General features: G+C 36.3%; 2 protein-coding genes across 5 annotated transcripts in view; one reads left to right on the forward strand and one right to left on the reverse strand.

Moving 5' to 3' along the window:
- The window catches only part of LOC110465395 (E3 ubiquitin-protein ligase XIAP-like), a 35,511-nt gene extending 10,236 nt beyond the window's left edge, over positions 1-25,275 (reverse strand). The window contains exons 1-9 of one of the 4 annotated variants that reach the window (XM_021521174.1): positions 23,191-25,275; positions 22,918-23,093; positions 22,795-22,828; positions 22,158-22,274; positions 17,588-17,749; positions 17,275-17,336; positions 5,953-6,059; positions 4,703-4,770; positions 1-3,161 (exon numbers count right to left, since the gene is read on the reverse strand). In XM_021521174.1, the coding sequence (XP_021376849.1) occupies positions 3,124-3,161; positions 4,703-4,770; positions 5,953-6,059; positions 17,275-17,336; positions 17,588-17,749; positions 22,158-22,274; positions 22,795-22,828; positions 22,918-23,093; positions 23,191-25,075 (2,649 nt within the window). In that variant the 5' untranslated portion in view covers positions 25,076-25,275 and the 3' untranslated portion in view covers positions 1-3,123. The other 3 variants (XM_021521176.1, XR_002464606.1, XM_021521173.1) reach the window with 3 other exon arrangements.
- Positions 25,276-25,399: 124 nt separating this feature from the next.
- Positions 25,400-27,723, forward strand: LOC110465403 (E3 ubiquitin-protein ligase XIAP-like). The gene is made up of 5 exons (XM_021521185.1): positions 25,400-25,673; positions 26,304-26,644; positions 26,957-27,094; positions 27,199-27,237; positions 27,617-27,723. The coding sequence occupies exons 2-5, from the start codon at positions 26,344-26,346 to the stop codon at positions 27,721-27,723; spliced, it is 585 nt and encodes a 194-aa protein (XP_021376860.1). The 5' UTR covers positions 25,400-25,673; positions 26,304-26,343.
- Positions 27,724-27,873: the final 150 nt, after the last annotated feature.

Consider the following 27,873-nt stretch of genomic DNA (forward strand, 5'->3'; position numbering starts at 1 on the left):
CCATGCGTAAATATGTTCTCTGATTGTTGCTGTACCAGTGTTCTAATTCAATATGTATAAAAGGCCCAAATGTTTTTCCTTCGGAAATAAAAACCCTGAGATGAAGAACATGTGTTTTCACAAAGGCATAAAGCATTAACCTATCCAATACTTACTTAAATTCCTCATTAATTTTCATATTTACGGCAATCACACTGCACTTAAGCATATGGCTGTTAGTTTATCGTGTTTGCGGAATAATCCAACTAAATATGTCGATTTTTGGTTACTTTTAGCTTAAGTGTTACATGTATATATCATTTTATGTTTACATGAACTTGTATTTTATAGTTTGACCTATGATCTCGAAAAATAATCACTTAATTATTAGGAAAGTGTGCGATCACGCTGCTACAGATATAAGTTGTACACGTCATTATCAAATGGGTTGCACATTGTGTAATCGTTATAAAGTCCCACACCACGAAGGAAAGGGTATTGGTACACATAACCTCTGTGACACCTGTAAGGAGGTTCACGTCCGTCAGCGTTATGTTTAAAATGTATTTCTAAATAACTAAACACCAAATTGGAATCAGAGACATATTCGATAAACAGGATCTTTTAGGAAAAGACAATGCATTTATGTAAATTGTTGATATACATTTTGTAGTAACCACTTAATCTTTACGACGCCATTGAACTGTTTTTCTTTTCAAGAAAACTGTAATTTTCGGTACTGTAGATGTCTGGACATATGAATCAGAGAGATCTGATTTTACACTTATCTCGTTATAATTATCAGTCTATGCAAAGAATTATTCTGTTTTACTACAGGTTGTCTAACACAAGAAGTTTATCTCCCTTTATACCGGTCACATTCCAGGTCAAAAGGTGTTCACAGGGCACTGGTTTTATGTACATGTAATATGTGTACATAAAGAATGTCAAGGGAGGTCACTGTGTCTGGCACAAGTGGTTACTAGTTTTAGGCATTGGTCCTAAAATTGTGCAATTGTCGATTGTTGTATGTCGAGCTGCTCAACCTTTAAAATGTTGCGGCTTGTATTGTTTATTTTTCGAATATTTTCAAATCTAGTTATATTATCCACCATCACATACAAGCATATACCATCAAAGGCGTACTGTAAATATTGTTATTCGCGGGGTTCTAAGTTTGTGGGTTCCGCCGCAATAATGTTTCAGAAAACAAATTGAGTGGCATGAAGAAATAAACACATCGGTACCGTAGCACTTTGTGCCATAGAACTGAAATGTGCGAACAATTGATACCGTGAAATCGACTAATAAATTCACAAAAACAAGCAGTCATGAACATGATTTAACAAAATTAAGATTTTATAATAAATGCTACATTTCCATGATATTTACAGTTATACCTGTATAGGTGTACACCATCTTGTTATGCATGTACATGCTACATGTCTACACCAACCTTAGATGTTAGGTATGAGACACGAATAAGGCCTGATGACAGTGACTTCATTACAATTGTTATGTCATAATCATAACGTTGTAAATAACTGACCTATACTGGAGTTTGGCTGTCGCAATTGTATATTAATTGTCTACCTAAGATAATTATTGAAATTCCAGGCGTCACGCTCCCTGGTTTCAAGTACAAAGTGCTAGGCTGATACACGTACCCGTACTTTGAAGACTAGAGAGGAGCAAAATCTTACTTCAAGCCGCTGAAGTTTAAGGTGTACCTCAAAGGGTCAAACAACGGATTACAGTTAAAATGTGTAACTCACCTGCACCAGTGGCTTGGTATACACGCACCTTCACAAGTTGCAAGATATACTCTCACCTACACTAGTGGCCCGATATAACCTCACTTACACTAGTGGCCAGATATACTCTCACCTACACTAGTGGCCCGATATAACCTCACTTACACTGGTGGCCAGATATACCGCACCTACACTAGTGGCCAGATATACTCTCACCTAAACTAGTGGCCCGATATACCCTCACTTACACTGGTGGCCAGATATACTCTCACCTATACTAGTGGACAGATATACTCCCACCCAAACTAGCGGCCAGATATACTCTCACCTACACTAGTGGCCTGATATACCCTCACATCTACCAGTGGCCAGATATACTCTCACCTATACTAGTGGCCAGATATACCCTCACCTACACTAGTGGCCTGATATACCCTCACCTACACTAGTGGCCAGATATACTCTCACCTACACTAGTGGCCTGATATACCATCACCTACACTAGTGGCCTGATGTACCCTCACCTACACTATTGGCCTGATGTACCCTCACCTACACTAGTGGCCAGATATACCCTCACCTCCACTAGTGGCCGGATATACTCTCACCTACACTAGTGGACAGATATACTCTAACCTTAACAAGTGGCAAGCTATACCCTCACCTACACTAATGGCCAGATATATACTCTCACCTACACTAGTGACCAGATATACTCTCGCCTACACTGGTAGCCAGATATACTCTCACATTAACTAGAGGCCAGATATACCCTCACCTCCACGAGTGGCCAGATATACTCTCACCTCCACTAGTGGCCAGATATACTCTCACTTAAACTAGTGGCAGGATATATTCTCACTTACACTAGTGGCCCGATATATTCTCACTTACACTAGTGGCCCGATATATTCTCACTTACACTAGTGGCCCGATATATTCTCACTTACACTAGTGGCCCGATATATTCTCACTTACACTAGTGGCCCGATATATTCTCACTTACACTAGTGGCCCGATATATTCTCACTTACACTAGTGGCCCGATATATTCTCACTTACACTAGTGGCCCGATATATTCTCACTTACACTAGTGGCCCGATATACTTTCACTTACACTAGTGGCAAGATATATTCTCACTTACACTAGTGGCCCGATATATGCTCACTTACACTAGTGGCCAGATATACTCTCATCTACACTAGTGGCCTAATATACTCTCACCTAAACTAGTGGCCCGAGGTACTCTCACCTTAATTAGTTGCCCGAAGTACCCGGAGAAAAAAACCCGACTTAAGGCAAGTACTTAGTGACTGCTCCATGAAGACCTCGAACCCACGACCCAGTGATGGAAGGCTAGTGATCGTAGTCGGTCACCAACTCCCCTTTTAACGAATAAGTGTTTCTTCGTTGTTTCTTCTGATTCCTGCCAATGGTAGTAATTTCTGATAAATAATCGATCTTTGATTGTATCAGCAGCAGTAGTAACGATGAGTGATGGCGATGATTTGTTTCTTTAGATGCTGTCCGCTACTTTTTAGATGGCGAGAAGATGATGTTGCAGTCGGTTAACACCAATTTGAGGATCCGTAACAGTTCACTGTGTAATTGATATGTTCTCGACGAAACCCGACAAATCGTCATCATCGCGGCACAATTCTCACATCAAATCAAGTGATTGCAGGGAAGGAATGGGATTTTCATTTCATCAACCATGCAAATCTTCTAAATCAAAAGGACAAGTCTTTTGTTCTTCGTTCGGTCTTATAAAGATAAAGATACCATTACATATATACTGTTCACCTTTTTGGATTCATTAGAGATATGTAACAGATCTTTAGGTGTATATACCTGCCATTTCTCTTTCTGTATGTACATATGTTGAATTACAAATGTAGCATATTCTAGTGATAATAATCATTCGAGTTAACAATGAATACAAAATTTGAAACTTCTTCCCGGGCTTTAGAGCGGTTGTCTGTAAACCAGAAAGGCAAACCATAACTACCAGTAATTTAACTAGCCCTTTTTATACATGACATCGATATTTCTATACGTCCAATTAAACATATTATAAATAAATAAATTCTTTTTACAATTCATACTTTGTTGTTACATTGGTGTCAATGAATGGACATTTTTCATTCTGCTTGTATTTGGTTTGAGATTTTGTAATTGTGTGCGGACGTCATTTTGTTCTGTATTACCCTGCGTAGTGACATAACATCTCATTGTATCAAACACCTGCACTGTACATGATGTTTCTAACATGATCCGTGTATGTTCGTTACCTGGCCAGCTACGAACACGTATCCACACCACTAAATAGGACTCATACAATTTACCCTTTAACATGATCGAGTAACAGATATGCAAAAGAAAAATCCAATAGCTATCTTCCAAAGGTTTTAAAAAGCTTTTTGTTATGGCTATAGCGATATGTGCTTGCTCATACACATGTATGTCTGATCGACATATACATGTATACCACAACTTGACTTTATACCTACGACACACTGTGCTTAGTTTGTCTGATTTATTACAGCCAGACACCCCATTCACCACCTGTATGACCATAAAACGGTTTATATATAGCACACCCGTCACAAGCTTTGGTGTACTTTATATTGTACACAGTAACAAGCAATACCACATAGTTAATGTAACGCAATATATCTAGCATAGAATATACACCTCTGTCTAGTTCACATGACTATATCAATTTACGTTTTCTTGATTAAGATCAACAAATCCTTGCTTTTTGCTGTTGATTGTTCGATTGCTGGTTCACTGTCATCTCCGCAATGAGACACAGTAACCCCACACCAATGTCCACGCCATATCCAGACAAAAAATATTTAAACTTAACTTACTGTAACACTATACAGCATCGCCATATTCTAAACAAAATATATGCAATAAGCTTACTGTAACACGTAAAGGTAGTCAAATATGTTAAGAACTAACCTGTTTCGTCCTTTAATAGTTTAGTACAAATTATGATAACAAGGACATCCCTTTGTATTTTGTCCCACCTGAATAAGAAAGTACCCGTAAAGGAGTTTTACCTGTGAAGTTTATGCACACATATAACTAACACAATCATTGTATTTAAAAATAGCAACACATTTCTTTTAATAAGTGGTACATAAATGTGATTTTGTACCGATGGATGACATGTGTTCAGTTACACAGTCAAAGTGATAAACATTAATATATGGATATACTGTTCGGGTTTAGATAAAACTATATATACGAACTATTTATTAATGTAGTATCAGCTGATTTGGTTCTGTTTGACTTTGACTAACAGATTTTTTCTTACTTTGAGGATATAACACAAGGACCTGAACTATTGGGCTGAAGTCCAAACTCGCGGATTGGTGGGGTTGTATTTTTTCTATTAAGTGTACAGCTTTTCTACAGCTTAGAGGTTGACAGGAAAATCACTTAAGGTTAAACAGGAGACAAATCTGCAAGGGCAGAACAAAATGAAGAGTTCACTATGAAATATGTTGTGAAAAAATGTTTTCAATTCCTGTTTGTGTTCAATTTGTTTTTAGCCTTTATGAAATATTATGGTTTATATAAATCTCAGTTAAATTGTTAAAACAGGGAGTTAAATTCTATCATACCTTCTCTGTTAAATTTGCATCAATGATATGAATTGTATATGCTTTAATCACTTTATTTTTTGATATCAGACAGTAACAATTCAAGGTATGTCGGTAAGTGTATTCACCATCTAACCTTAAACCAGCATAGATAACAAAGTTATTATCACTAATGAGTACGGATAACTTGTACAGTTTTTGTGTTATCTTCGTACGGTATAAACTTTGTAATCACTAGAGAGTGAATATCATATTTACTTTCGTTACAATAATTTATGAATTAGTTGCTAAACTAGGACGGCTAATATGTAAATAGATAGCAGGTTACAATGCATAAAGAAGAGAAAGCTACCTTATGCTATGATTTGCCCAAGGTTAAGATTGTAAAGGAGGAATTCGTTTAATACTGTTTCTGCGGTCATTTTTATTCATGGTTTCCTGTTGAAATATTAGAATACATTACAAAATGTAGTACACTGACATAACAGTATCAATATATTATAACATTTGTGTCTCCTCTTTGGGCAGTTGAATGGAAATAAAGAACAAACTAAAAGGAGAAAACATTTTTCTACATAACATTTAACTTTATGATCAACTGACCTTCCTGTCGACATAACATAGTTATTCATCCCTCGTGGAATTATTGCACTCTGGAAACTGTAACATTGATTGTCCTCATCCCCAGCAGAAAGAGTCAACACCATGATCTATACAAAGAAACAAAATTGTATATATTATATCTTAAATGTTAGATTTTCCCGGGTTGGTTCGAAGTTTGCCCGTGGTTTTTAATATTTCAAACTATCATGCTTTCACGCATGCGTGTGGAAGTTTCAATGAATTAAGATGCACTTGACCTTTCATCCCTGGTGTGCAGACTTCCATAAAATCGTGAAGTCCTTCTTATTTATTTTTTTTTCTTTCTTTCTTTCAACACATTTATTTGGTTTCTTTCACATGTTATTTTACAAAAGACAGTACAAAACACAACTTGCATACACTCTTGCTCTCGTACTTTGGATATTTAAGGAGAATTCTCCTTAAAGTCCTCCTTATCTATCAGGATCTATGTTTTATTATTTATTGCAAAGTTATCATATGAGAACTTATGCATATCTGTTAAAACATTTACATATACAGTTGTGAGACCGCGCAACGCACCAAAAATAGCGTGCGGACATCGTGCATACATCGTGCACGACCGTCCGCAGATCGTCCATACATGGTGCGCACAACTGTCCGATTTATCGATCGTTTGCCCTGTTGTACGCTTCTCTCTGCACAAATGTGCAATTTGGTACCATTGTTTTTTTTTATCAATATTATGGATTGAAAACAATCATGAAGGCTTGTATTGAATAAGAGACAATGTATACGTAAATTTCTCATTATATTAATTACATATTATGTTAAATTTTACAATGCGTGTTACACTGTACTAGAGAGACTGTTAGACTGTCAAGAATGGGTTTTGCTCCCAGGTAACGGAACAGGAAAATAACATTTTGATGAGTGACTGGAGTTTTACCTGGCGCCCTGTTCCTGACATAGAGATGCGAATTATGAGACCGTATGACAGTTATGAAAACACAACTGGACGTTAAGTATTAGCTATTTGCATCGTTTTGGTCTATAGCTCCCCTTCGCCTGGTTTTGCACACCTTGACGAGTACGTAAGTGCTCCGGGTGGGGAAAACTGCGATCCACGTACATGTACAAAGTGGCTATGTTTACCTGTATATGTGACCGAGTCCATATATGTGATGATTTGACATGTGTCGATTTGGGGCGCTTACATGTTAAACACCGAAACACCATTTCTATATTTAAGAAAAATATAGAAATATCAGCTTATATATGTAGCTAAAATATAGAAATATATTTGAAAAATCAAGTTTATATGTTTAAACACGAAACCGTACATATTGTTAAGCCATTTCTCAATTTACACAAACCACAATTGTCCGCATGAATGTGCGCAAGCAATAATTTCCAGATCTGTATCGCTCGTCCAACATGCACACACCGTCCGAAAAAGATGCCCTTTTTATGAGGACTTATCTATAACTTTGAAATAAAAAGGAAATGACTCGTAATGTGTCACATGACTCCAATTTTAGAGAACATGGACGTCGGTCCTTGCGTTCATATCTCCCCTTTTAACCTGTTACATACACTTGTCATTTTTTATAAGAGAGTACCTCTTTGTATGACGCTGTGTAGCACAATAAGGTCTCGTATTCTGCTTTATACATTAACACAATAAGAATGTATGGTCATTTGTTAATTTTGATGCTGCAGGTTGCCCAAATGAAGGGGTCTGTGGATCACTCGCAATACTTTGCCTGGTGTGACTATGACAAGGCATTAATGCTACATAAATGTTACCTGTGACCACGTCTTCTGATAGCTGTCATTAACCGGACGATTTGCTTCTGTTGTGGCTAGTGCTGGTAGTTTTTCTGAGGCATATTACATTAGCGTTTGAGGGATATCATGTGACTGTGCATTAATAATCTTATATATAATCTTAAGGTGAAGTCTTTCAGTACTCTCTGTGTTAATATTTTGTATCTAAATCTGAATTGTCTTTCTGTGGCGTCTTTTTATCATACATGATTAGCATACCATTGTCATTATACCAGAGTTAATTCCGTACGTAGCATAACATACATTTTAACTGTAAGATCACAATAGTCATTACAGTAGTATCAATTACTTAAAAAACCCCAGAGAATACCATAGTCTCTACTTAGCCGCAATCGAGGTCAAAATTGGTGAAACTAGGGCAAAATATGAACAAAGGAAAGATTTACATTGGGACCCTTGAAAAAGTCCAAGAAGAACAAGACTAGATGTACCGTAAGATTATCGTTCTCTGCTTCATCGACGACGCATGTCATGTGAATCTAGGTCAAAGCCAAGGATCGTCATTGGAAACTCAGGCAGTGACAACAAAACCACAAAGCACACTGTTGTGCATATACAAAATATCGACCTCCATATCACAAACAGAAATAGTAGCATGTTTCCCTTTGATGGCAACCATACCACTTGTCCGTAATCTTCCTGAACGTGCACCTTTTTAAATCATGTGTTGTAAGTTTGTCAGTAAGCAGTTCAAATCTATTAAGGAAATTATGATATTCGGAGCAAGCTGTTGAGTACCAATTCCCGAATCAACAATGTAGTGAAAACACCATAGGTAGGTGAAGTAGGGTTTTTACTTTCGAGAATTGGAATGTTTACGACCGGATTGTTGAAATCGTCCCGCTTATCGTACATCCCCTGTTGATCATTCATATTGTATGTAACGATCGAGTAGAAGAGTATGTAGTTTCATTGGTATTAAGCGGCTCAGGAGGTTTATACGATCGAGAAATCGTTAATAAGTTCTTGTTATTTAAACACGGCACATCGTCAATATACACGAAAGGACTTGGTTAAGTTTTTGTTACCAGTCCTGATAAGATCATCTATAAGCTCAACTTCATATAGAAATTTAAAAGTTGACTAGGCACAGCACTTTAATGTAGATTGGCCAGATAGGTTTACCTTAAAGTTATCTTAAATGTGCATTCTGATTGTAGACTTACATGTAACTTTAAACGTACATGTAGGTTCACATGCGTTGTATATTTGCCGTATACAGATAACAATGTGTCCCTATATAAAACACTCCCACACTCATAAGTACAAACATCAATAACATCATAAACTATTCCACTTGTGAAAGAGACAAATTAGGCAGTAACCAGCCCTACGTTTACATATATTATACTGTCAGTATCAATGTTGATTTAAAGAGCTCTTTAAACAATTTATCTCCATCACGAAATCATTATATCGTCTTTCTAAAATCGATAAGTTTAACATCTTGATTTACTGTTTTGATTTAGATGTAATTTGAATTAGCCAGTGAAAATCATTTTACTACAAATATATACATAGCAGTTACAAATCACTATCGAGACTTTTATACATCCGAAGCGATTGATCTGAGCTATAATTAACCAGATGAAATGCCAGCCATTGAACTGTTAGTTTACATTCATAGACTTTACCAAACATGCGTGTACATCTGACGCATCAGATAACACGAATTAATTGAAATTGTGCAATTTTCTTCTCGGAAACTTCACCCGATGGTCGAATTACGTCATACTGCCATAGCGTGAAATGACGGTTAAATGCACGAAACCACTTCCTGTTTCAAATTTTGATTCACCAGTTATCAAATAGGGATGTTTTTCGAGTCTAGAGTTCTCGCTACAAGAGTAGTTAAAAACTGTAAATTACCGGACCTTGATAACGGCTTATTATTAAGGTAAGATTTGTCAGGTATGTGATATACATTTGCATCGGTGACACTTATATTTAGCACTGATTTGTGTTTTGCACTATGTACTCTTGATACAGGGTATTTTGTTTTGCCTATCATTGAGCATATTTACAGCCAATTAAAATGCACGTGCTATCATCAGAAGGATGTCATTTTCTGATGTTTGGGACAAGATGACACTTGAACTTATGATCTCAATGCAAACGACCGAACACCATACTTGTATACACATATGTACTGCCGGGTCAAAGCACGTACTGATACACAAAACTGTAGGTGTTGATTTTGACGTCATCTTTATAAATATAATCATGGGTACTAATAATGGTGCCAATCAAGGGTACATGCAAGTACCACGTGACTGAAATGTCGTCATACTTTATATTAATTCATGACTTCATCCTTTGTTGTCCATAGCTGAAAATTATCGTTTTGAGATATTCACGATAAAAAAAAATCACTGAAATAAACACTGAGGGCATTTTGACTTGACTCGGCTGAGTACACGTACATTGTTGCTGCAGTCGTTTATTGATAAAAAATTTAGATCATATTGTAACAATGTGTTGACAGGGTTTGTTGATAGATTAATTTGTCCACCCGAACCCTTAAAATGATCGAAAGGCCACCTCAGAGGGGTTTAATTATCAATTATAGGTTTTGATAAACGTTTAATCATGTTGATATACTGTTTGTCATTTACACTGAAATACACTACTATCGTACACAGTATAAAGTCGACAATATTCCAACCATCCTGTGACAGCATATGTAATATCCTCTAACACTGTAAACAGTAGCATCAGTTTGTGTACGGGGTCATGTACAGTACAGTCTAACTTGTAGGGGAAATCAAAATATAAAACAAATCATCAGTTTTGAACATTGTTTCTCTCAGCTTTCTTTAATACATGTATAGTTACCTAACCAGGTACCAATTCGTTTTATACGCAACGCCTTTACATGCTCAGGGATGCCAGCATCAACAAAATGACGTCATTTAACACGAACAGATAATTTGATTTGAAGAAAATGCCATTCCCAAATGCAAAAATCTGTTTTCGGGGTCGTTCTCGACTTTTTCTGATTTTTATGATCATACTTTTTAGTCTGGTACTGGTACATGGTATAAATTATATAAACACTCGTTATAGTCCTTTCCTATATCATAATGGTTACGTGCATGCATTATAAACTTCAAATTACAAAAGATCATCTTCACCGCTAAGATTAAAGAAAAAAACCCAATCTAGACATACATGTACAATATGGTTGATACATAGCTTCACCTTTGGGGCGTACACCTATCTACAGAATCTAGATGGCTGAGGTGGAACAACTAGTTCTATCAATTAACAACCTCTAGCATTTACAGTGGGACACAAAATGAATTAATTATTGATTTCATAAGATTTTTTTGCCGTAAGGATAAAATTCGTTTCTTTTTGTCTCTTTCACAAAAAAAGCATACAGTAACTATCGCAATTTGTACTGTCAGAGTATACGATTGATTAAGGGTTTCTGTATTTTATTATGTGTTCATGTCAGAACGATTAAATGGAAATGAAAAACAAGTCAACCAATTTATGTACGTTTTTTTCAAGTCGATTAATATTATTTATTTCATTATTGAATGAAAGTTATTGTAGATCACAGTTTCAAACAATGTCGGATCCTGTTGACATCATCAGTCCGGTTACACAAATCAAAAAACAGTTGCAGACAAAACGAAGCAAGACAAAAAGAGCTAAGCATAATTTCTAAACTTCATGTAAGATTCACATTGTATTTGACAGTAAATTTACCTAGCATAATTGATATTTAATTTTCAGTTTACAGAGGTTTGTATTTATGTTTATTTATTTCATACTTTATCTGTCAAAAGCCAATATGCATACAGATAGAAACGTTAATCGTCAATGTACTTAAACAAAAGGTGAACTAATGGATGATGTATCAATGGTATCCTCTATCCTACTGAACTAGTGTTCACAATGGTTAGCGATGCTATATTTTTTCATAAAACTTGTGCGATGTTCGTTAAGCTTAATTATGTACATTGTTAATTAATTAGTTAATAAACAGTCAAAAAAGATACATTATCTTACACAAAGGCCATTACTTAATTTGAAGCCTTCACAATATATACATATGCGTCATTACAGTTGTAAGCGTTGTGCTCTTTATCAAAAACAATTCAAACAGAATACATGTGCGTCTAGTATGGCAATGGATACTCTGCCAATGTAATACACAGTGCTGATAAGCTATCAACGACACGGACTTTATGCAATCGAACTTTGCATTTCATGTTAAGGATTGGGTTTGGCATTCCTTAAGCATTGTTGGCATTTATGGCCAATTTCATTTGATTTTAATCTGGCGTTCCACATCATCTATATTGAATGGAAAATTTAACCATATCCAAACATTATGTAGTGGAATTCAACAGACCTATTATTTCCCCCAACTTGCAGGGGATATGTAAAAAGATTCACAATATGTTAGTGACAGGCCAGTCCCTGTCATTACAATCATTTCATACACTTTCAAATATGGAATAGATGAGCTGCAGTGTGATCAGTTCATTAAAAAGGATATAAGCAATTAAATCAAGTTAAAAGTATTAACAACAATGAGCAAATGTTATTAAGGAGCTATTTGAAGATACAGCTCAATTTATCGAAGCAATATAATATTGCATTGAAACAGGAATAATCTAAAAAAAATCCAAATACGGACAAAGCTATGCTGTTTAAATAATTATCTTACTTATAACATATTAAAAGTTCCTTGAATATAACGTTTACAAGTTAGGTTATGCTGGCTGCAAAATTAAATTTATGCTGGACCATACACGATCCTCAGCTATATAATACGTATATATATATGACGTCACTAACATTGTGTACTATGCAAATATTGATGACGTCATGTAACCAACGGTGCAAAATACACATCAGTCCGCCTTAAGAAGCCCAAGAAGGTAGAAAGGCCCAGCGGTTGATCTTAGATATTTATTCTTTTATTCTATATTTTCGCAAGAATTTATTATCTACTATATTTATAAATTTATATAAACAAATAACAGCAGTTTCTTAGTACATTGTACCTCCCAAGCGCCTTCGCCTCTATGTATATATATATCTACATAAGAAGAGGAATACTTCACCCTTCAAAAGTATGAATATCTAATAATACAGGGAAAACAATAAGCAATAAACGTTTGAAATCCAGATACTTGGAATACATAAAACATCTTCCTGTTATTCTGTTTGTTAAAAAAGATTTACATACATATCAGTGTAGCCTACTGTTTACTACACTTTAAATAATCTAAAGATGTATTGTTTAGAAAGATTCAGAGATATGAAACATAATCAGTTAAACAGACCTTCTGCACACTGAAGGATTAAGGGGTACACACATTTGAGTAGCCTTATAAACATCGAAGGATTATGGGGTATAGGGTACATACAGTAGAGTAGCCTTCTAAATACTGAAGAATTATGGGGTAAAGGGTACACACAGTAGAGTAGCCTTCTAAATACTGAAGGACTAAGGGGTATAAGGCACACACAGTGGAGTAGCCTTCTAAACACTGAAGGATTAAGGGGTATAAGGTACACACAGTGGAGTAGCCTTCTAAATACTGAAGAGTTAAAGGGTATAAGGTACACACAGTGGAGTAGCCTTCTAAATACTGAAGGATTAAGGGGTATAGGGGACACATAGTGGAGTAGCCTTCTAAACACGGAAGGATTAAGGGGTATAAAGTACACACAGTGGAGTAGCCTTCTAAACACTGAAGGAATAAGCGGTATAAGGTACACACAGTTGAGTAGCCTTCTAAATACTGACGGATTAAGGGGTATAAAGTACACACAGTTGAGTAGCCTTCTAAATACTGAATAGTTAAAGGGTATAAGGTACACACAGCGGAGTAGCCTTCTAAATACTGAATAGTTAAAGGGTATAAGGTACACACAGCGGAGTAGCCTTCTAAATACACACAGTAGAGTAGCCTTCTAAACACTGAAGGATTAAGGGGTATAAGGTACACACAGTAGAATAGCCTTCTAACACTGTAAGAGTATGGGGTATAAGGTACACACAGTGGAGTAGCCTTCTAAATACACACAGTAGAGTAGCCTTCTAAACACTGAAGACTCAAGTATTAATACATTACATTATTCACATTATAAAATAAACCTCATCGACACTGAAAGTTTAAGTTATACATAGTATATTACACCAGCTTCACACTGAAGGATACGGCGATAAATAGTATACATAGTAAAATGTGCGTGTCAAACTTTCAAGTTTAAGAGATATTTATAAACAGTAGATCAGCCTAAACATTGTGGGCATAATACATCAGTAGAACCCATCGACTTGAATGACTCATTTATGTACAATATACGTAGTAGAATATATCTACATTTTACTGCCCGTTTATTGATCCATATATATATTCATTGTTATATACTCAATACCATACATTTTCGAGGATCCAGACAAATAAAGTATTCTGAGCAGATTTTGCCTGTTACACTCTAACGTTTTCAGTTACTAATATTTTACAAGTTAAAAATAGGCATGTGCACTTAATGATGCATATATTTATATAGATATGGGTCAAAGAAGTAATATAGACGGTAAAATCCCATATTACACTAGATTCTAATGGAGGTATGTCCGTAGGATACGAATTACTTAAAATAGTTGCCCCATATTCATATAGATAGATAGATACATATCATATTAGGAGCAGGGTTAACATTCTTCACCAAAATAATAAAGTGATGTAGAAATTTCTTAGTGGAAAAGGCTAGCTACAACCTGACCATTAGATGATGGCTTTATATTATAACGTCAGAAATGAAAACGCGCAACTAAATTGTTGACTAACTTTATCAATCATGCTGTCGGTAAGTGACACCGCCTCACCAATAATAAGTCGGTAAGTGACACCGCCCCACCAATAATAAGGGTTGTTGTACAAACTGCTCTGAAGGTCTTGGTTAATCTTGAATCATATCATAGTTTCGCTTACTATCATTTGACGTAAAATGGGTGATCTTATATTATGATATTCGCAAATAGTCACTACGTGACTATGTAGTCGTGTCTTCAACAGCCAATGATACTCAAGGGGAAATACTGCCTGACTGCCAGGTAAGCTTTTCCAGCAATGCGATATAGGGATGAGCTCATTATTTCAGCAACATCGAGCGTAGTTAATGGCTGAGTGGGAGGGGGATTATGGAGGGAAAATAGTGTCTTGCGGGCAAGCCAGTTTTTCTAACGATGCGTATAACCCTTGGATAGTTCAAGAGTGTCGAGCTTGGTCAGAAGGGTCAGCGTTAGCACGTTGCTCTATACAATGTAAACAAATGTAAAAGAGGTAAAACTTTAATAAAACTAAAATTCCCACAAAAAACGATGAAACAAGTGTTAAATATACAAAATGAAAATGAGACACTTATAAAAAATATATTTAAATATACTATTCTATTTTTATTTTTCTCGGTGTGTGGATCTACATCCCTTCATGATCACTGTGCTGTCCAAAATAGTTTAACCGGCTGCTCGCCGGTTGGAGCGTGTCAACGCAGTGGATCAACCAAAAATAAAATTCAGGTTTTAACCTCACACATCACAAGAAATTTTGAAAAATTGCATTCTATATTTGGAAATACCTTTTGATGGACCAGTTTTGGTGTTTCAATGTTATGAGTGAGTGGCAGGGGCGTGCAAGATATGATTAAGGTGATCGAGGTTTTCCGCGTTATCGAAGTAACCCGAGTTTCCCCATACACAGAAAATATGACAATGTGTTCCGAAAGAGTCATATTTTTTCCCCTTTTCAAAGATACCTGTCATGTAGTTTAAGGTCAATTTGTTTTTGAACTTTTGAAAATCATGCGTATAGTGGTGTATTCGGTAGATAAATAAGCAAAGGATTCACAAATAAACTTTTCAGAGCATTGTTTAAGGTTTTTAAAACACACACACACACAAATACACAAAACCTTTAAAACCAATGGCCCTGCTATTGAAACACGTATAATCACGTAATACTGGCTTTTACGCTTGCTACACATGTTCAGTCGCTTGTAAAGAGAGGGTCTTTTGTATAAGACGTATCCTATAACTGCATGACAAAAATCTTCACCTAATGTGAAAAGACACGAAATCATTAACAAAGGAACAAAACGTGTATAAAATGTTAACTTAAATGTGTGTGTGTGCGTCTATGTAAAGACAACTTCCTACATTTTGTACATTTATGTACATGCAGGACTTAAATAAATGAGATCAGCCAGAATTGATTTAATGGCCATACGGCATTGTATCAATATGATAACATATCATTGATCCATTGTCAACTGATCCTTTCACATAACACACTTCCTGGTGCGTACACGCGGAGCTGTATATTGATTCAGTCACTTGTTATATCCGCCATTTCTAGTACATATTCGATATGTACATAACTGCACTGTGGACCTTACCAGGAGTTCTTGAGGGTCACTCACTCTGGACAAGAGGTTGCGGAAATGTTTTTGCTAGTATTTAATATCTTCTTGTGCAATACTATACCAGTTAGCTATTAATACATTCATTTGAAGCATTTACAACAAAGGATAGATTTCATTTCCCATAGAGCGTGAATTAAACTATAGCTTTAAATTCAAATCTTTACACACATTTTGCAGTCGATACTGTTAAAATATATTTGACCTACGGATTTCTCAATATGTTTTATATTGTTGTATTAGTCTACAAATGTGTTTATTTGTTTCTATTACGGGGTTTGATGCTGATATCAATGTAGGTATGTAACAGTTCAGTATCAGATATATACAAAGTAACGAAAGGTTAGATATGTGTTAATATGGTGTATAAATGATATTGTGATCGCTTCACGTATCTACAATTTCTTTTTGTTATTCTAATCTGTTACTCCGATATCTAATTGCTCTTTAAATATTAATTATCATTATAGCTCTAGTGAAAATCCTGTAATCGGAGTGGCAAAGCATGTCGTTCATTTCACACTGTCACATTCGCTTTAACATTTAGACAATGAAAGGATTCTTCCCGACGCCCTAGCAACGAGTGACAGTGTGAGTGACACTGCAAATAGTACCCGCGCAAAGAAGATGCGCGTACAATTCGTTTCAACCGCCATGATGACTTCCGTTATAATAAAATAATCACAAGATCCATTGGAGTGTGCGAGTGACTAGGGGCACCCGAGGCAAAGCCGAGGGTAACAGTAATATCCGAGGGGTGGCTCTAGTTACTATCATATTCAAAAAATGTAGTATATATATTTGTTTATGCATGAATATATGTTTTTTATGTTTCATAGAAGATGCATAATAAGATGTCTATGTGATTCATATTACATGTCATTTTATGTAAATGAAAATTTTGCATCATTTCCCTTACGAAATATAGCTTTTCACTCTGTTTTCGATCGGTGCACGGCAAACTGGACATTTTGACACCATTCCCGAGCATTCCAAGCAGCATATGAGATGCCCACACGGAAGGAAAGTGACATTTACCTCCTGTGTCATACAAATCTTGCACATCAAACGTTCCACCCTGCTTAAGTGATCTATGTCTTCTGAAATATGAAGAAACACTTGTGAAAGGCAAATTTTGTAAAGATAGCATATACTTAATTCATCTAGCTATAAAGAATATTGCTGAATAGCACAGGTGTGGCAAGTTATATACATGTAAGTACTCCTTGCAATGTATAAGCAAAATATGTCAGCTTGGATTCTCAAATTCTAAAAAAAACCTGTAATATGCAATTTATATTTGATTGTCATGTAAACAGGTAAATCAAGTAGATACAGATCGTTAACTTACCAGAACTGTTAGCAGATGTAGCATAGTTATATTTCGAGGTGACATTCCATGGCTCCTGGTCACGTTGGAAGGACATCGCTGTTGGTGGTATTGTTTCGGTTGTTTCTCCCTTTGTGTCGTCGTTCAGGAGCTGCTCCAAAATATCTTCTTCTGCCGGGTTTTCTATTGAAACGATTTGTGGGTTTAAGGGCCTGTTTCCAGTAATGTTAATTCTCCATAGGAGCCTGCCCCCGTAGAATTTTACACCTTTCCGACACCCAGATTTCATAATTTCAGTGAAAATGTATTTTTATAAAGTTGTCAATTTCAGCATCAAAGACATAAGTTCGTAAATAAAAGAAGGTTATCTCGAAATTGTAATTCGCAACATAGTATAAATTTCTTTTGATAAATATTTCCAAAACATCGTGTTTATTCATAAAACATAAAAAAAAAAATTCTCGGATGAAAATGCACTTGCAGAGACACAATTATGAAGAAAAATGCCATAAAATTGCAATTTTCTCCCGTTATATAGTTTTGGATGCAAATTTCCATCAGAAAATCGGATAGAGCTTTACTTGTTTCATATGTGTACCAAAAATCAGCTAATTCCATGTGGTGGAACGTTCTCATATCGCCGCCTGAATGTGGTTGTAAATTGAAAGAAAAGGGGAAATGAGTAACAACCTTGTCTGAAACCCTATTATATAGCTTATTATATACAAACTTTTATATTGAATATCAGAGCGGATATTTTCATGACAGTTTTATGATGTGTAACGACTAAATAAACAGTATCGATATAAAGATTTACACTGAGGACACCCTGATACATGAATACTGTTCTATCTCAAGTTGTCCTCTTCTGAATTTTCTGATCGTGTGGCCTTGTACATTTATCCGTATCTTCTTGTCTTTGTCTATACGTTTACGGAATCATTGACTCGACGCTAGCTATTCTTGTCTCACTTTCCTTGTTTTATTGTCCCATCTCCAAAGCGTTGTGGCTCTGTCAGGGTTGGGACCCTGACTTGTCTCACTTTCTTTGTGCCTGCCGACCACGCCACATCGAATAGATAGATTATCCATATGAAATACTTTATTTTGTTCTAAGTAATCAATCAATTCTGCGCTTCTTGGAGGTATTGAATGTGATTTATTATATTGTCTTGTTATTTTGTGTAATTAGTTGTTCGTTATTTATCACACATTTTCGCATAATTGTACCAAACTACTAAGTATTAGCTGTTTACAGCAATCATCGGTGGCTTGCTATTTTGTTACTTTATCGACGCTTCATAAACCAATCGTTATTGTTTCAAGATGGAGGGTAAATGTGTTGGAGAAGGGTGTCAAGTATACTTCAAGAAACGTAGTGGCAATAAGAACAGAAGTGCACGCAATGTAAATAGTCCACAATATAAATGGCTCCTAGATACGCTGGTGCAACAAGGATTGATGTCAGCAAAGGAACAAGCACTTATTTGCCAGAAGTGCTACATGAAGTATCTTCGGAACAAAAATCAGCCTGAACCTGAACCCGAGCAGAACCAGGAAATAGAGGAAGAAGACGACTCCCCGTCCCATATCCTGCCGTTGCTGACCCTTCATGATCTTTTGAATGGATCATCTTCACACAAAAAATGCTGTCTCTGTCTTGTTACCTTTGCAAGAAATGGAACAAAATCATCAGTCTTACCAAAACGTGCAAGACATCACCTGATCTATTCACACAAACTGTGGTGTCCCACCTCATCCCGCGTCTGCTCCATTCACCTTATTGGTAACGACTTAGATCCGTCTACAGAGGTTGTCCTTGATGGTAGAGGTTCCTTGGAATCTCAGTTACCATCAAAATCGTCCGAAATCATTAATGACCTCCTAGAGGTGTCGCACGTCCTTTCACAGAACCAGTCTGCGTTTACAATAAGCTTTTCTTCTCTTGATGACTCCGCATGCATGGCCTGAACAGGTTGGTCAAAAGATCAGTTCCTCGAAATCCACTCGCACTGTTCCCCATATCTTTCATCTGGTATATATACCAAGACTACACACGATGCTCTATTACTGTTCTGGGTAAAACTGAAAACCGACATTTCCTGGAGTCAGTGTTCTTCTCTTTTTGGAATTTCCAAGTCAAGTGTGTCCAAAACTTTCCACTCCATAGTACAGGCATTAGACACATCGATAGTCCCACAATTTCTAGGTCCGGATCACTTGACAAGAGAACAGTTGCTCGGGCACAATACTGTCTTTTCAGAAGCATTTTTTGGAGATAAAGCCACTGCCATATTAGATGGCACCTATATTTATATCCAGAAAAGCTCCGACCACAAGCTCCAGAGAATGTCCTACTGTGGCCAGAAGAAGAGAAACTATCTCAAATTCATGAGCATCGCCTTACCAGATGGCTACATTCTGGACACAGTAGGACCATTCACTGGCAGCGAAAATGATGCTACAATTACAAAAAAAGTCATGGACAAGCTAGTTACTTGGCTACAACCAGACGACAACGTTGTCGTTGACCGAGGTTTTAGAGATGTCCTACCAGTTCTCGAAGCCTCTGGCCTCAATGCTAGCATGCCGTCATACCTGAAACCCGGTCAAAGTCAACATTCTGACGTCCAAGCAAATCTTGACAGAACTATCACCAAATCGAGGTGGATTGTGGAATCCTATCATGGTCGTCTGAAACACTGGACGTTCTTCCGAACGCAATTGGTGTCTAACAGCTTTATCAATGTCATCGAGGCTTTGCTTCGAACCGTCACAGCCTGTCTGAATGGTATTAGAGGACCGATCTACCAGAGATCTCCAGAGAGAGATGCCAAAGATAGGCTAATGGCTGAACGTATGAAGGACCGTTTGACAACACCGAATGGTTTAGCTCAGAGAGTCAAGACAGATCCGGATCTATCTAGACGGGCAAGGTCCGAGTTTGTCAAGATGGATGCATCTTCCGTACTGTTTCCCCGTCTCGATCTTGATTACTTGAGAACCATTACGTGTGGAACGTATCAGATATCTCTGGCTCCTGGTTACATCGCCGAACATTTAAGTGATGACGGAGACTATGAGGTGTGGCTTTACCAGCACTCCCCAGACCTTCTCCGATGTCAAATACATTCTCGACACAAAAGCCAAACGAAATATAACGTTTGGATACGGTTCACCGTTTCACCCGATGTTGAGGCCCCAATAAAGGACTACTACTGCCAGTGCCCAGTTGGAGAGAGAACGATGGGAATGTGTGCGCACATCTCCAGTATCTTGTACTACCTTGGGTATTACAGGACGCTGGAAAACCCTCGACCATTACAACCACAGGTAAAGAAATTCCGACAAAACTTGAAATAGTTTTCCATGCGGCAACGGAGTGCATATGTCGAAAGTATGTTTGGGGCTCGATATGAAAGATCCCCGTTACCATGTGACTAACCAAACTTATAAATATAGGTATTATACAATCGCCCGTAGCTATGAACACTCCCGTAAATGCGAAAACCAACCAAAATCATAAGGAACACGTTTTGTTTGTTGTTCTGTCTATTTGTCAGCCAATGTCTTCAACCACGGGGACTTGTGAAGTAGCCATCTTGGATTTTTTTTATGAAAAAGTGTTTCTCTCACTTTTTTTCATATCTGTGTACATATTCTCAACATACCGAGCAAATACTCTCGTTTTTTTGTTAATTATCTAAAGAAAGTCGAAAATCGGCAATTCAACCATAGGCTAATTCAACCCAACATTTGAAAATGTTCCACCACTTACATTTTGATGATTTTTCCTCTCATCAATAGCATATTACGTACTGTTTAATAGGATAAAAATTGGTTTGCATCCAACGCCCATAAAAGGGTGTATTCTCTAAAAAACACAGTTTTTGTGTCTAAAATGTTATCATCGAAAATGGCATTTTTGAGATTGTTTCTTCCATAAAACAGCCAAATGGCGCGATGGAAACATGATTTTTTGTCACAATCATGCCATGAATGTATTCTTTACGGTGACCATCATTTGATTAGATTTTCATTAATATTTTACATAACATGCACATTTTATCAACACTTAGACAGCTTCTGAAAGGTACAACTTTGAGGAGCCATAAAAAACAAACCAAGTGACCTAAATCTTTATACTTTATAGATTTGTGACCACAATGACATGGGCAGTGCACCACCAACAGGAAATTTGAATCAGAGAAGGAGCCGTTTTGGAAACCGGCCCTTTGCAGTGTTCGGTATCCGTAAACAGGTTTGCAAGTAGATCGTATGAACATTAACGGGATAATGTCATTCAATAAATTCCTTGTGCATGAGTTTCATCATTGTTTACGCTAAAACAAATATTAAAAACACATAGGCTTGCAATTGTCACCACCAGAAGCGATTAAATACGGTGTGTTGGTACACGCAGGTTCGAGTCGTCCTATCGATAACAAAGTTTATACTGTTTATATCACGCAGACCTTATAAATACTCGCTTGATAGCGGTCCAGTATATTATAAAACAAATTAAACCGTACGATACCGGCAGGAAAATGCCTTTTATAAAAGAAATCAATGTCTTTCAGTAGTTTGTTACCTTTTTGTCTGGACACTTTACAAACAGCGATGTCAATTTCTCTCTGTTTAAACCCCATCTCTTTTAGTTTTGTGTATTTTACTTCTTCGACAGCATTATTTGAGGAAAGGGTTTGTTCTGAAATCAACAATAAAATCATTAACATAAAAGTAAACTGTCGAATTATAATACTTGTATTTTTAATTAATTAACTACTTACCGTATAATTATGCCGAAACTGGCCTTAAACTATAAAATCGGAAAGCCTCCAATACAAAAAGCCGTTAATTGCATAAAAATACGTCAATACATTAAGCATCGGACGATGAAGAGCGATTTTAAAAACCTATAAAAATAGTATACGCAAGGTTTATTCGGAACACCGTACTGATATCGCCATACCGTCATCCGACAGTTGTGCTTGATCCTTGCAATCCAAAACGTGGGACACTAGACATCGGAAATGCATCATGGTCGATCTCCATAATCACGAAAGTATTATTCAAATGTCTTTGGCAGAAGACACGACAATCCGTAACACTAAAACTATATACTCATCAAGACATTACCAAATGAAACAAAATTACTACTGCAATATAGATATACATCACAAGCTACTAAACAAGCCGAATCATTACAAGAAACAATGTATAATTACCTGCAACGTTGTAGTCATCGATACTTTTGTCTCCCTGAAAAGAAAAGAAAACAGATTGGTAAATATCGTATGACACTATTTTTGTGATGTTTAATACGAATATAAGCGATGTATCATACTGACTTGGTATAATCGCCCTTGTTGCTCCAGTACAAGGTCCACAAAGTCTTGTCCTTTGGTCTGTATTGTATACGGACAGAGTGGTTTCCATTTAACATGCTCAATGCATGGCTCATCTTCTTCCTCCCAACTGACAATGCAAACTCCACACCAATAGCAGGCTACTGCATCGCCGTATCCTTCGAATTAAAAAGAAAATAAACCTAGTGTTTAATATCATTCTTGGCAATACAGCAGAATCTAAATGACAGATAAAAACAGGTATTTGACAATAACCTTTGTAAAAGAATCCCGCAAGCGACATTTCTTTTGCAGTCTGTTTTACATGTGTTGGCCATTTTGCAAAGGAAGACATCCTCACTGGCAAGGATATATATTGTGGAAACAGCGGATGTATGAGGTCCGGATTTGTTTGCTTCCAATTTCCATGTACAGCTGTTTCACCATTAGTAGCCAGGTGTCTTCTTTTCTTCTGCTGGACAGACTTGTCATTCAATGGAACCTTTTCAAAGCAGGAGTTGCAAGATACTGATGTAGAGCTTGGTTTTGAAGGAACAGGTAGAGATACAGTGGAAGGAGCGTTGTCTAAAGAAATGCTTTGAAGTTCACAAGAAATTGAGGTCATGCTTGGTGTTTCCGCGTGAAAAGCACATTCAGAACCTTTTCCATCATTAAAATGATGTTTTTTCATTTGGAAATCTTCTGTTGGGTTTGCCATTTTAATGTTACTACAGGGACTGGTACTTCTTTCGTTCAGACTATCCTTATTTACAATGCTTGTGTTTCTGACAAGATGTTCATTCCCATATACAATCAAAGAATCTCCAGTCTGATCCAGCCGAGAAAGCGTCTCTGTTTCCTCAGAACAAAGTATTCCATTTGTAGCATGAGAGCCCACTTTTCCGTTACGACCTTCGTTAGCAAATATTTCTTGAATGAATTCACATTCTGGGGAAATTTCTTCGTGTGTTTGAACGGGGTCTTCACTCGGATTCCATCTGGAGTATCTGCAGCCGCAGTGAAAGCAAGCCGTTTCGTCAACATTCCCAGTGGCATAGAATCCGGCATTGCTCAGTTTGATAGCACTAGGTGCCAATTTACTTGGGAAATTGCGGTAGGATGACAATCGTGTGAGGTTGTTTGAGAAGAAGACCTCTGGGTTCGTAATTGTTTGTCCTCCTTCACCACATGAGATAAACGCCTGCTCCAAAGAAAATTGTTGAACAGGATAAACCTGAAGGTTTTGATGCATATCTATACCGTATTGATATAACCTTTTGTTTTCTGCTTTTGAAGATAACATTACTTCCTGTTTTATTTCTGTGATAGTATTAGACAAGGCTTGTCTTTGCAGCGGAATGTCCATACACTGATATTCAGTTTTATATCGATGGAAAATCCTGTTAGATTGCAGATACTTTCTACTTTCTTCAAACATTGGTCTTCCTTTCGTACAATTGTCTGTATCCGAATACATTACTGTTGTACGGATTTGTGTTTCCATGCTTTGCAAAGTGGTACTACGTGACTCAAGTTTCACAGAGACAACCTTGTGTGTCTGGTTCGTACATATCTCGCTAATGTTTGTATTGATTGATGATGAAAAACAACAAAGCACAGTTATCATCTGCCCGCCATTTAAAAGGTCTGATTCTTTACTCAGGCAAATATGTTTGTAAGTTTTCCTTCTTCGGACAAATTTTTCTATTGTCTCTTTCGATGACCGTAAGTGTTTCATTTTTCCTTTCTCTATATGTTTACACACTATTTTGCCATTTGCGATATTTGGTAAGAGGAGTTTTTTCGCTCGTTGGTGAGATGTGTCAAGTGACTGCCCACTTTTACTAATATGCAAAAGATTTTCCTTAACACGTAGATGTGCCGCAGATAACAGTGATTCCAGTATATAAGACCAAATCGAAACGTGATGTGACGTTAGTTTGTATCGACCTTTGACGGTATTTCCTATCAATGTACAAACTTGTTTATGTCTACGTTGGTTGTACAATGTAAATGGCATATATTCACATAACAACAGCATACACAGTATTTGTCTAAACACTCTTGTACGAAGAGACAGAAGTATATTTCTCGATTTGTCTTTCCTTCCATTACAACGTATACTCCACTGTAGTATGTTTAGAATCGTAGTGAGTTCCATAGCTATTTATCACAATATTCCCAACCACAGTTATTGTAGACGCAGCCGTCAAAATGTAAAACCTAGTTACTTGTTATCATAGTCTGATGTCATACTATATCTCAAGCATTCACTTCAACATTGACAGGGCCAATGGCAAGGGCACAAACAACATGTTCATGTATAATGCTAACAGTCCTGTGAGAGAGATAGCAGGAACAGTGGCCTTTGCTCAGAGACTAATTCTATAAATAGGCTTGATAAGCACAGTTTAAATACTGTAAATTTTCAGCTGGTTGATATATATACCTTACTTCCTTGTACATGTAGAACTAACAAACAACTGATGGTATTTTTAGAAAAAAGTCATATTTTCACATTTATGATTACTTTTCCCATCTTATTACCGATTAATACAATTCGTATGTTCTAAGCGTTTACAGAAATATAGCAGGTTTACATAGATTTACATATGGTTTGAGTATGACACTATGTGTTGATGGTCATGGACTGGTGCACTTAAATCGGAGATACATTTATACTGCGTCATAGGTGAATGTAAAGGGGCCTGTGATGATAAAAGAATGCGTTTTGCCCTCAGGATTCTTACCACAGTGCAGTAAGTAGGAGTAGAAAATGTAACATATTTGATATCGCATATATTATGTTTGGTAGACTAACAAGCCCGATTCATAGCATTTATGCATTTAATTGCTTTTGCTCTTTCAATACAATATATATGCAGCTTGGACGGTTGTAAACCTAACACTATATCTGTGATATATACGTAATCATTGATGATTTTGTCTCTTTAGATTGTTTCGCTGTGAAGACAGTTTAACCCTTTCTTCATTTCATTGATAAATATGGAAGGGTATTCATTCTAAATAGACACAAACGCAACAGACCAAATGTTAACTAACAAAAATATGTAATTGTTGCCCGTTTGAAGTTTCTGTGCTTTTTTCTTTATGCTAAAGTATATTTTGCATACCCTGTTCAATTTTTAACGCTTTTTAAGGTTTGATATTTCCACTCTATGTCATTATGTGAGCACTTATAGTAATAAACATGTATCTGGAAAAGCTAATCTGATCACGAATTCATACTCGGGATTGATTTTGTAGAAAGAAAATGGTTTCGTTTCAAAGTTATTCACACTGTTATGTATAGATGTAGCATGTATTTGTATATTTGACAGAACAAAATTGCTTTAAAACTTTCTTCATTTTTGTCATTTTTTCTCCAGCTTCATTCCTCGTTAATGATACTGTTTCAAAGAGATCAACATGACACAGTCGTCGTTCACTCTTTTGGATGGAAGTGCATTTTCTGAAACCGACTTTTCCCATAAATTAGCAAGGGTGAACAGCTTTCGGAAATTTCCGGATGAGTATTACACAATTTTTCTGACGAAACTTGTGAACACAGGGTTTTATTATACACTGCGTGGAGATTTAGTACAATGCTTCTCGTGTGGAATTGAGTTACACGTGACAGAACTCACTGATCTTGACAATGTTGGTTTGATACACAAAGAACAGTCTCCTGGATGTGTGTTCATTTCAGATTTTGTCAAAAACCAAAATTGTAAGCATTAATTAAAATGACATTCATTCATTGTACCTCTATTATATTGATCAGGAGCCAATATTTATTACGTGTGTTTTCATATAATATTTCTCATTAATTTTAACTAATTTATAGACTGAAATTGATGTTAAAAATGTTTAAAAAAGTGAAGAAAATAATAAGAAATTAATCTTAGTTTGCTTTTATTACTTATAACAATTCTTATGAAATATCATGTATAAATACACAGCTTAGCCAGCAATATTTCGAGAAAACTATTTTTTTTCATTGTTTTCATATTAATATTTATATTTGATGTAATTTTTCCAGACAGTATTCTTGGTATTACTTCTGGTGCAGAATTCCCAAATTATCTATTTGGGAATAATAGAGTTAAAAGTTTGTTAAGACATGGAATTGATCAGTCTTTGGCAATGGATCTGGCAAGAAACGGATTCTTCTCTGAAGGTAAATAACGTTTGTTTGTTTACTTGTAATTACCAGTAAAATACAGAAAGTATAAGTACCTTTCGATACCGATGGTATCTGAAAGTTATTTTTATATATTTCAGGAACAAAAAGCAAAGTGCGATGTTTTCACTGCGGGAAAGGTAAACTTGAAATATATTTTCCTTACATTACATGTGTTGTTTTTTTTGTTTTACTCTTGATATGTCCTTTATCGAATAATTTGTTCCTTTATGTTATATTGCCATCTTTTGCCAAAAACTTAAACAACAGTATTATCTCAAAACTATCTGAAGCAAATCATAAAAAGATATAGTGATATGAGTAAGAAACTTAGGACAAAGTATCTAACCAAACTAACGCATGAACGGCTGCTTTTGTCTTTGCTTTGTTCCTTTATATTTCTCTATTGTTAAATGTTTACATCCATATTACAATGTAAATGTACCATTAATAACGGTAATATTAGTTTTTTGACATTTGTGTTAATGTTGAGTTTTCATCTTAATTACATTTATGTAGAAGTACACCTGCACAAAAACCATTTGCGTATGAACAAAGAACATGCAGAGAAATCGCCTAACTGCACTTTCCTACGAAAAAAGCAGGAGTCTTCATCAACGGAGTAAATAAATCACAATATGTACATATTCATGATATTTCTTATTGGTAGATGTACGGGCACAATAATGACACTGAGTTTGACATAATAGAAAACGTAATTGATGCATCGTGTTATGACAAACGTTCGTTATTTCATGCATCTAAACATACAACCG

This window comes from Mizuhopecten yessoensis, unplaced genomic scaffold, assembly GCF_002113885.1.
Source record: "Mizuhopecten yessoensis strain PY_sf001 unplaced genomic scaffold, ASM211388v2 scaffold11073, whole genome shotgun sequence".
Taxonomy (NCBI): Eukaryota; Metazoa; Mollusca; class Bivalvia; order Pectinida; family Pectinidae; genus Mizuhopecten; species Mizuhopecten yessoensis.